This window comes from Oncorhynchus tshawytscha, linkage group LG18 (assembly GCF_018296145.1).
Source record: "Oncorhynchus tshawytscha isolate Ot180627B linkage group LG18, Otsh_v2.0, whole genome shotgun sequence".
In the NCBI taxonomy this organism is placed as follows: Eukaryota; Metazoa; Chordata; class Actinopteri; order Salmoniformes; family Salmonidae; genus Oncorhynchus; species Oncorhynchus tshawytscha.
Genome location: NC_056446.1, coordinates 32,989,873 through 33,001,786, shown reverse-complemented (window position 1 = coordinate 33,001,786; position 11,914 = coordinate 32,989,873). Strand labels below are relative to the sequence as shown.

The window sequence follows — 11,914 nt, the reverse complement described above, 5'->3', positions numbered from 1 at the left end:
TTCATGTTTTGTGTGGACCCCAGGAAGAGTAGCTGATGCTTTCCCAACAGCCAATGGGAATCCTAATAAAATACAAAATAAAATAAATAATAATTCCTCTCTCCACGCGCCATATGCTGAAGCTGCATATTGTACCCTCCACATAGAGAGATGGTGGACAATCAACAAGCAGCTGTCTCGACTTTAAGGAGACATGGAAGTGATCAGAAAAGGGAACATTCACGCAGTCGCACATTTTATATAACGATATACAGCTTCATTTTAGGTCTATCAATTTATTTTGTACTAATATCGATATACAGTCAATTTTCCATAGGGGGAACTCATTGCTAATTAGCGTACAATACAATATAAACCAGGAACTATTTGTTTACATGTCGAATGAGGTCAGGAAAGTTATTTGTAAACATTGGCATTTTCACTGAACTATGAAGAGCAGATTTAGATTTCCACAAGAAAAATACGCACATAGACAATATGATGTTAATCAGTGGCCTACCGCAGTTTGGCAAAAACATGTGAAGTTATATAGGTAATCTCATGATAGAGAATTTTACATTTTTAGAGAGAATTGTACATTTTTTGTGCGATTCTACACACTTTGCCATAAGGCTGTGCGAAAACTTTGCAGTTTTACAGCTAATTTCCTGTAATTATAGACATTTTTAGTCATGGTTCATAACCTGTTCATATGTTTGGGGGTACACCAGTGATGGTAATAGCTAATCAGAAGAGACTAATTAAACCAAGAACCATTTGTAAAGATCAGGAACAACCCTGTACTCCTTATGTTTGCCTATATGGTCACAGGCATAACAAATAGATTGGATGAACTCTTGACTCAGTTGAATTAGATGTTGCTGAGCAAATAAGTTTCTACGCCACTGAAAGTAGCGCAGATATGCCTCATCATCCTTGTCCAACTTCAGGAGGAATTCAGCCAGGGCTTTTGCATTGGGAAAATCATTAACATGGATGAAGGAATCTCCCGGGACAAAGTCCTCATAGTTCTGTCTCGGTGGGCCCAATACTACTGGCACAGTTCCTGCTGCAAGTGGTCCGTTAAGCTTCTCAGTGATGTAGTCTCTGTGGACTGAGTTCTCAAAGGAGAGGTAGAACTTACAGCTGGAGAGTGTTGAGTAGTAGTCCTCATATCTCAAGAATCTTGCAAAGGCTTTTCCATAGACATCCACCTTAATATGTTTGACAAGTTCTCTGTAATAGTTATCCCTTACGGCTGTTCCAGTTGCAGGGTTATTGTTACTCACAATCCAGCAAACTAATTTATCCTTCTTGGGCAGCACAAAGTCCTCACCCTGACCTTTCCTTGCAGTTAAGCGCCAACGTACAGGGATGTCTGCATCTTCCCTATAACTCAAGGTCAAGTTGAAAAGTTTCTCTAGACCAGGTATCCTAATTGTGTTTGTAGGTGATTCCACATGATACCAGATCCACTTCTGGAATGGTGGTCGAGGTGATGGAGGCAAGTTGGATAAATCATGTTTGATGGATTTGTGAAAGATGAGCACCCCGTCTGCCTTGTTGTACAGAGACCGGTCATCTGTCAGTTGGCAGCCATCAATGTTGAAGAAAGTGGTGCAATCGCTAAAATCAAACCTGCGGTTTTCAGGCCAGAACCACAACAGAATGATGGGCTTGTCTGGCTCTGGCTGCTTCTTAGACAAGGAGCTGTTCTCAGGTGGCTTTGAGTAATGATGTGGCAAAGCAGGCTGGGGAGGGCAGATCTGAGATGGAGCTGATTGATAGTACATTACAAACAGCGTCAGAAATCCTCCTACACCAAGGATCGAGAACAGGGCAACGCGTACAACTCCAGAAATCATTATGGGCATTCTGCAAAAAAAAGATAACTTTTTGAATGATTTTAAGTCAATTGAATCTTCCCGTACACTAAACAGGTTGTTTTACCTCTTAACAGTCTGTTTGACTTCTTAACTGCTTGTTTTACTTCTTAAAAGCTTATTCTGTGTACAGGAAGAAAGTATGAGAAAATAGCAAATGCAACAACTGCACAAAGTATATGTCAGCCCAGAACTGTAAACCAAATCCTGTTACAACAAAGGGGAAGTGGACGATACAGGGCCAAGCAACATGATAAGAGATGTTGGTTAACTTATTCAAGAGGGACAAGTCTGCTTTTATCTATAAAATAGACTTTTATTTGTTAATTTGCTTTTACCCTGTAGCTGAAAGACAACTATCACGTCTCTCTCATTCATGCCATACACACCCACCTCAGGTCTGTGTCTGTCAATGGTTCACTTTTAGTCTCAGTACAACACAATTTTATGGACATTTTACAATGGTAGGTGAGGTGTATTTTAAACAAGTAATTTCACATCTTTACCCTTTACGAATACAGTTCCAACCTGCTCTTCTGCTTTGTGGTTTCAAATGTATATTTCATGTGTAAAAACACTTCATCAGACTTGGCCTAAGGATTTGCCAATACAGTAAATAAAGCATGTGGTTTGATTATTTCACTTGACCTTTCAAAATGGCCCTAAGGATCCTCTCCCTTCATATTTACAAGCAGATCTATAAAACTGAAAAACTATGTTCACTTAGCGTACCATATTCTTAGATAAATTGTCTGTAGTTTTGTGAGGTCTATAGTTAAAGAGAAAAAGATCAAGACTCACCAGACAACAGGTTATTCTTGTTACAGCTTGTTCAGAGATGTTCGGTGATCTGCTCTGTGATCGGTTTTGTAATTCCTACACACACCCAGTCAGAAATGTTGAACTGTGTGATTCGTTTCTCAGTCACATACTCATCTGTTCAAGTATATAAACGTGAAACAGTGAGATATCCGACAGCGGCAGAAAACATCCTCGATACGCTTCAGTGGAAAATTTCAGGAGTGGCAAAGCAGATTGTGGTACTTCCTCCTTAGCCACAGCCAATGAGCAGCAAGGGCAGAAATTGAGAAAAACGCCCGTAAACTCCGCCAGAGAGAATTATTCTGAATCCATACTTAATTAACCCTACAGCGATTATGACTTAATTGGGATTTTGATATGAGGGTAATGTTTTAAATTCCTGTTGTCAGCATCTTAGCTTCAAACATAGCCCCCCTCCCAGGTATTAGTGTGTCCTGTATCCATGACGCCACTGCTGTGTCCTGATACTACCCGGACAGGTTACGATAACCTTTACCTGTATCTAGTTGTTTTTAGAAAGATCCTGGTTCTACATAGCTATCTATCATAGCGCACTGCGCTTTATTATGGGCGACAGTTTTGGTATTCATCATTGCATTATCTACCAGAAAGTTGGATGGCCCTCTGATGTCACGTACTGTAGGTTGATACATTGCTATGTTTTCATTTATAAAGCATTTTTACAAAAAGTCCCACTCTACCTAACATCTTTACTAAACTTTAGACACACAAGTTACCACACCCGGTCTCGGGGATGGCTAACTTTGGAAATGATTTTGGTAAATCAGAATTTAGTTCTTGCACTGTATTTGTGGAACAATCTTCAAAATGTTCTCAAATGTAACGTTCTGGCCCTGCTAGTGTAATTCAGACCTTATTACCATGAATGTGTTTGTTTTTTTATGACTGTGTTTGTCTTTCTGCTTGCATTTTGCATTTATATTTTGATGTGTGTATTTTCTGTAATTTATGTAATTCAGGGCTCATCTGTAAAATATACCTTGTTCTCAGTTTGACTCCCTGATAAAACAAAAGTAAATAATAATAATAAACATATATATATATATAGTGTTGTATATGTTTTCCTTTTCTTTTTTGTGCAGCTTCTCGGCTGTAGTGCTCTGTTTCTGAGAGTATGGGTTCCATATACTAACACCTCTTTCTTTATCTGTACATGTGTTTTCTTCTAGTAGAAATACATCTATAATATGTTCTGTTCTATCTAGCATTTGTATTTCTATTTGATAGTATGACATCTAGTGGCCCTTTTGACTACTTTAGTTAACCACAGGTGTCTGTAGTTATCTGTGGCTCACTGTGTGGCCGTATCTGTCCCACTATTGTTTGTGGAGACATGCATTCAGTGAATAGTAGATAGGTTTTGATATATCCCTGTGAATAGTAGATTATTAAGTTTATTATTTTACCTTTATTTAACTAGGCAAGTCAGTTAAGAACAAATTCTTATTTTCAATGATGGCCTACCGGGGAACAGTGGGTTATAACTGCCTTGTTCAGGGGCAGAACGACAGATTTTTACATTGTCAGCTCTGGGATTCGATCTTCCAACACTCTAACCACTAGGCTACCTGCCGCCCCTGTCATTCCCATCACGTCATTAAACATCCATTTTAGTTGAAAATTAAATATCATACAATTGATTTATAACGGATTTCTTATACATTTGTACATGAACTTGTATTGAATATTATTTCAAGTGATTTTTAAGGTTATCCTAATATTAATAATTCAACACGACGCCTGAATGTATAAACTTGCCTTGGTGACAGCTGAAAACATGTATCTATCATGAAAAATAAGATATTTCCACACAACCTTTTTGTGAGATTATGATAACAACCATATGATTTCCATATCTAAAACAAATAAATGTATGTCAATTATACATAACATACTCATTTACCTCAAAAATATGGGATGTGATGGAAATGACAAGGTGTGGTGGAAATTATATCTAAGTAAAAAAAATTGTTGAATGAGTTTCCTGTAAACAATAGATATTATATTAATTCTCTTTTAGCCAGGTAAATACTGGTGGTCTTTTCTTATTATCTGCTAAGCCAATACAATTATAACTGGCTATACTTATTTCACCACTTACCAGAATGAGACACAGGTTTCAATTCTATTTATCAGAATATATGTTTGTAAACGTACCATTAAAAAGTAACATGATGATTGAGTGTCTATATAGTTGTACCATGATATTTGCAATGCTACTAAGTAAACCTCCAATTGGTCCCCCCTATTCCACCCGCTAAAAGCCCTCCTCATCCTCAACAGACCACCCCCGACCCCCCGGATCCCATAGCCGCGGAGAGACCGGGACCCATCCTTCTCTGAATGTCCGTGTGTGACCCCCTCCCCATGGGTTACTGCAGCTAGTGTTGCCAGCACTGCCACTGCCTGAGTGGAGGCTAGGTACAAGGTCATCAAGGTTCTCATACAATCAAATCAAATCAAATTTTATTTGTCACATACACATGGTTAGCAGATGTTAATGCGAGTGTAGCGAAATGCTTGTGCTTCTAGTTCCGACAATGCAGTAATAACGAACAAGTAATCTAACTAACAATTCCAAAAAACTACTGTCTTATACACAGTGTAAGGGGATAAAGAATATGTACATAAGGATATATGAATGAGTGATGGTACAGAGCAGCATAGGCAAGATACAGTAGATGATATCGAGTACAGTATATACATATGAGATGAGTATGTAAACCAAGTGGCATAGTTAAAGTGGCTAGTGATACATGTATTACATAAGGATGCAGTCGATGATATAGAGTACAGTATATACGTATGCATATGAGATGAATAATGTAGGGTAAGTAACATTATATAAGGTAGCATTGTTTAAAGTGGCTAGTGATATATTTACATAATTTCCCATCAATTCCCATTATTAAAGTGGCTGGAGTTGAGTCAGTGTCATTGACAGTGTGTTGGCAGCAGCCACTCAATGTTAGTGGTGGCTGTTTAACAGTCTGATGGCCTTGAGATAGAAGCTGTTTTTCAGTCTCTCGGTCCCAGCTTTGATGCACCTGTACTGACCTCGCCTTCTGGATGACAGCGGGGTGAACAGGCAGTGGCTCGGGTGGTTGATGTCCTTGATGATCTTTATGGCCTTCCTGTAGCATCGGGTGGTGTAGGTGTCCTGGAGGGCAGGTAGTTTGCCCCCGGTGATGCGTTGTGCAGACCTCACTACCCTCTGGAGAGCCTTACGGTTGAGGGCGGTGCAGTTGCCATACCAGGCGGTGATACAGCCCGCCAGGATGCTCTCGATTGTGCATCTGTAGAAGTTTGTGAGTGCTTTTGGTGACAAGCCGAATTTCTTCAGCCTCCTGAGGTTGAAGAGGCGCTGCTGCGCCTTCCTCACGATGCTGTCTGTGTGAGTGGACCAATTCAGTTTGTCTGTGATGTGTATGCCGAGGAACTTAAAACTTGCTACCCTCTCCACTACTGTTCCATCGATGTGGATGGGGGTGTTCCCTCTGCTGTTTCCTGAAGTCCACAATCATCTCCTTAGTTTTGTTGACGTTGAGTGTGAGGTTATTTTCCTGACACCACACTCCGAGGGCCCTCACCTCCTCCCTGTAGGCCGTCTCGTCGTTGTTGGTAATCAAGCCTACCACTGTTGTGTCGTCCGCAAACATGATGATTGAGTTGGAGGCGTGCGTGGCCACGCAGTCGTGGGTGAACAGGGAGTACAGGAGAGGGCTCAGAACGCACCCTTGTGGGGCCCCAGTGTTGAGGATCAGCGGGGAGGAGATGTTGTTGCCTACCCTCACCACCTGGGGCGGCCCGTCAGGAAGTCCAGTACCCAGTTGCACAGGGCGGGGTCGAGACCCAGGGTCTCGAGCTTGATGACGAGCTTGGAGGGTACTATGGTGTTGAATGCCGAGCTGTAGTCGATGAACAGCATTCTCACATAGGTATTCCTCTTGTCCAGATGGGTTAGGGCAGTGTGCAGTGTGGTTGAGATTGCATCTTCTGTGGACCTATTTGGGCGGTAAGCAAATTGGAGTGGGTCTAGGGTGTCAGGTAGGGTGGAGGTGATATGGTCCTTGACTAGTCTCTCAAAGCACTTCATGATGACGGATGTGAGTGCTACGGGGCGGTAGTCGTTTAGCTCAGTTACCTTAGCTTTCCTTGGGAACAGGAACAATGGTGGCCCTCTTGAAGCATGTGGGAACAGCAGACTGGTATAGGGATTGATTGAATATGTCCGTAAACACACCGGCCAGCTGGTCTGCGCATGCTCTGAGGGCGCGGCTGGGGATGCCGTCTGGGCCTGCAGCCTTGCGAGGGTTAACACGTTTAAATGTCTTACTCACTTCGGCTGCAGTGAAGGAGAGACCGCATGTTTTCGTTGCAGGCCGTGTCAGTGGCACCGTATTGTCCTCAAAGCGGGCAAAAAAGTTATTTAGTCTGCCTGGGAGCAAGACTAAATCAAAGATCACGTAGCAGTCAGACATCTTTGCCTTTGTCCTGTCATGTTTAAAGATATATACAAGGGACATCCTTTTTCTTCGCATATCTTTGTAAAATATTTTCCTAAACCTCAACTTAAAAATACTCTCCTGCAACCTGCCTCACCCAATGTGGCATGGATCTGCTTTTTTCTAAAGTATTTCTATTTACTTCGGATCTGGAATCCCTCAACTGAAGCTAGCCGGCTAACTACCTACCAGCGATCAGTTAGCAAACCATAGCTAGCGGTCATCAGCTAACCTTTAGCTCGGAAAGCTCACGCCAGTTCGAACAACGTGACTCAAACCAGAGCATAACGGACCTATTTCTCTCCATATCCCCGGATTCCTACAGCAAACTCTGAACATTTTCATCTGGATCTTCGCTACTATCTAACCGCAATCCCGGGTGACCACTCCTGGCTAGCGTTTCCATCCCGGAGCAAGCACTAATTAGCCTGAAGCTAGCCCGGCCAGGGCCCCTGTGCTACCAACGAAGCCCACTCCTGAGCTACAATATCCGGACCCTTTCTACTGGGCACGGACCCCCGCCGATCCTCTACGACTGGAATACCGACATAATCTGCCCGAGGATTCCAACAGGCCCCTCAGGCGCAACGCCCTCTGAAGGCCCATTCTGCTAACCTGCTAGGCCTGCTAGCTATCTAGAGCTACCTGGAACCCTACTAATTCCATGACTGGTCTATCGACGTCACCACACGAAGAGGCAAAAACAGACTTACCCCCACGTCGTCCCCCAAAGGCTACCTAGCTATCCCCGGTCTGCTAACTGCTAGCTTGCCTGCCTCGGTCTGCTAACTGCTAGCCCCTGCTAACTGCTTGCTTGCTAACCCGGTCTGCCAACTGCTAGCTTGCCAGCCCCGGCCTACTAACTGTTAGCTTGTTAGCATCGGCTTGCTAACTGTCTGAATCGCCGTGTCCCCAGTCAGCCCAACCACTCACTGGACCCATATGTTCACATGGCTACGCATGCCTCTCTGTAATATCAATATGCCTTGTACATTACTGTCTTGGTTAGTGATTACTGTCTTATTTCACTGTAGAGCCTCTAGCCCTGCTCAATATGCATTAACCAACCATGTTGTTCCACCTCCTACATATGCGATGACATCACCAGGTTTATAAATCTCTAGAGACTATATCTCTTTCATCATTACTCAATGCCTAGGTTTACCTCCAATGAACTCACATCCTACCTTACCTTTGTCTGTACACTATGCCTTGAATCTATGCTATCGTGCCCAGAAACATGCTCCCTTTACTCTCTGTTCCAAATATGCTAGACGGCCAGTTCATATAGCATTTAGCTGTACCCTTATCCTACTTCTCCTCTGTTCTTCTGGTGATGTAGAGGTTAATCCAGGTCCTGCAGTGCCTAGCTCCACTCCCACTCCCCAGGTGCTCTCATTTGTTGACTTCTTTAACCGTAATGCCTTGGTTTCATGCATGTTAACATTAGAAGCCTACTCCCTATGTTTGTTTTACTCACTGCTTTAGCACACTCTGCCAACCAGGATGTCTTAGCCATGTCTGAATCCTGGCTTAGGAAAACCACCAAAAACCCTGAAATCTCCATTGCTAACTATAACATTTTCCGCCAAGATAGAACTGCCAAAAGGGGGCGGTGTTGCAATCTACTGCAAAGATAGAAATACAGAACTCTGCAAGTCTGTATCCAAACATTTCGAGTTTCTACTTCTAAAAATGCACCTTTCCAGAAACAAGTCTCTCACTGTTGCCGCTTGCTATAGACCTCCCTCTGCCCCCAGCTGTGCACTCGATACCATATGTGAATTGATTGCCCCCCATCTATCTTCTGAGCTCGTGCTACTAGGTGACCTAAACTGGGACATGCTTAACACCCCGGCCATCCTGCAATCTAAGCTTGATGCCCTCAATCTCACACAAAATATCAATGAACCTACCAGATACAACTCCAAATCCGTAAACACGGGCACCCTCATAGATGTCATCCTAACTAACTCGCCCTCCAAATACACCTCTGCTGTTTTCAATCAAGATCTCAGCGATCACTGCCTCATTGCCTGCATCCGGAATGGGTCTGCGACCAAACAACCACCCCTCATTACTGTCAAACGCTCCCTAATACACTTCTGTGAGCAGGCCTTTCTAATCGACCTGGCCGGGGTATCTTGGAATGACATTGACCTCATCCCGTCAGTAGATGATGCCTGGCTATTCATTAAAAGTGCCTTCCTCACCATCTTAAATAAGCATGCCCCATTCAAAAAATGTAGAACTAGGAATAGATATAGTCCTTGGTTCACTCCAGACCTGTCTGCCCTTGACCAGCACAAAAACATCCTGTGGCGTTCTGCATTAGCATCTAATATCCCCCGTGATATGCAACTTTTCAGGGAAGTTAGGAACAAATATACACAGGCAGTTAGGAAAGCTAAGGCTAGCTTTTTCAAACAGAAATTTGCATCCTGTAGTACTAACTCAAAAAGGTTCTGGGACACTGTAAAGTCTATGAAGATGTATCATGTATCACTAGCCACTTTAAACTATGCCACTTTTATATGTTTACATACCCTACATTACTCATCTCATATGTATATACTGTACTCGATACCATCTACTGCATCGTGCCTATGCCGTTCTGTACCATCACTCATTCATATATTTTTACGTACATATTTTTCATCCCTTTACACTTGTGTGTATAAGGTAGCTGTTGTGAAATTGTTAGTTTAGATTACTCGTTGGTTATTAATGCATTGTCGGAACTAAAAGCATGAGCATTTCGCTACACTCGCATTAAAATCTGCTAACCATGTGTATGTGACGAATAAAACTTAATTTGATTTTGAGAATAAGAGCACCTCCTCCCAGCTGCCCACTTCTCTGAGGCTAGGAAACACTGTCACCACCGATAAATCCACTATAATTGAGAATTTCAAGAAGCATTTCTCTACGGCTGGCCATGCTTTCCACCTGGCTACCCCTACCCCGGTCAACCGCACGGCACCCTCCACAGCAACCCGCCAAAGCCCCCACCATTTCTCCTTCACCCAAATCCAGATAGCTGATGTTCTGAAAGAGCTGCAAAACCTGGACCCCTACAAATCAGCCGGGCTAGACAATCTGGACCCTCTCTTTCAAAAATTGTCTGCCAAATTGTTGCAACCCCTTTTACTAGAATGTTCAACCTCTCGTATTTTCTGTGATTCCCAAAGATTGGAAAGCTGCCGCGGTCATCCCCCTCTTCAAAGGGGGGACACACTCTAGACCCAAACTGCTACAGACCTATATCTATCCTACCCTGTCTTTCTAAGGTCTTCGAAAGCCAAGTTAACAAACAGATTACCGACCATTTCGAATCCCTTCTCCACTGGTCATGGGTGCACCTCAGCCACGCTCAAGGTCCTAAACGACATCATAACCGCCATCAATAAGAGACATTACTGTGCAGCCGTATTCATTGACCTGGCCAAGGCTTTCGACTCTGTCAATCACCACATTCTTATTGGCAGACTCGACAGCCTTGGTTTCTCAAATGATTGCCTCGCCTGGTTTACCAAGTACTTCTCTGATAGAGTTCAGTGTGTCAAATCGGAGGGCATGCTATTCGACCGATCACTGCCCGCACCTGCTCGCCTGTCCAGCATCACTACTCTGGACGGCTCTGACTTAGAAAACATGGACAACTACAAATACCTAGGTGCCTGGTTAAACTGTAAACTCTCCTTCCAGACTTCACATTAAGCATCTCCAATCCAAAAATGTAATCTAGAATCGGCTTCCTATATCGCAACAAAACATCCTTCACTCATGCTGCCAAACCTACCCTCGTAAAACTGACCATCCTACCGATCCTCGACCTCGGTGATGTGTTCTATAAAATAGCCTTCAACACTCTACTCAACAAACTGGATGCAGTCTATTACAGTGCCATCCGTTTTGTCACCAAAGCCCCATACACGACCCACCATTGCGACCTGTACGCTCTCGTTGGTTAGCCCTCGCTTCATACTCGTCGCCAAACCCACTAGCCTACCTGGTTAAATAAAGGTGAAATAAAAATAAATTTAAAAAATAGCAGCTTTAAGAATTTCCTTGTATATTATGTTCTCCCATCAGGGGGCTTTGGCTTTGCAGGACCAACCCTGCCAGGCAGGCTCAGAATCTTGAGGGGGTGGTGCTGCTCTAGAAGGTCTCTGACCGCATTTGAATGCATAAAAGTATGTGTCTGTTACAATTGAACATCCTGTGTAATTGTGAAGTTTCCTGTTTCGTCTATTCCCAGAAGAGCGAGACTGAGTTGAGAAAGTGAAATAAGCTAGATGCTATGACACCACTGTTTCCTGTTTTGTGGTAGAGTTGTCAATTGCAAGCATGAATAATAATTATAGATGCACCCTGTTAGGGTATAGGGTTGTGGACCTTTCCATCAATATAGGACCATAAATAAATACATTTGATGTATAATTTATTTTAAAACGCTGTTCCACCATGATAGGACAATAAATGAATGAATGTATAATTCTTTATAAAATGTATATCCGTCATCTGCACAACATTGAAAGCTCTCTCACAACCCCTCTGCTCACAGAAATACATTGGTTCTGGAACATGCAACCATTTCCTTTCTCACTCAACGCCACACTTTCCCAAACACCAAAAAAACACACACCACACCATCCATCCACACATACTGTGCCTTCTGTTAACTGTGTTTTTACCTCCACC

At 42.9% G+C, this 11,914-nt stretch overlaps 1 protein-coding gene across 1 annotated transcript; it reads right to left on the bottom strand.

Annotated features, from left to right (window-relative positions):
- Nucleotides 1-693: 693 nt before the first annotated feature.
- Nucleotides 694-2,886, bottom strand: LOC112217904 (4-galactosyl-N-acetylglucosaminide 3-alpha-L-fucosyltransferase 9). Its single transcript, XM_024378510.2, has 2 exons — nt 2,664-2,886; nt 694-1,854 (listed from the first exon to the last, which is right to left on the bottom strand). Exon 2 carries the CDS (start codon nt 1,851-1,853, stop codon nt 741-743), a length of 1,113 nt encoding a protein of 370 aa, XP_024234278.2. The 5' UTR covers nt 1,854; nt 2,664-2,886; the 3' UTR covers nt 694-740.
- Nucleotides 2,887-11,914: the final 9,028 nt, after the last annotated feature.

What these genes read in the sequence shown, in the direction of transcription:
- LOC112217904 (XM_024378510.2), bottom strand. Translation starts at nt 1,853, where the DNA reads ATGCCCATAATGATTTCTGGAGTTGTACGCGTTGCCCTGTTCTCGATC.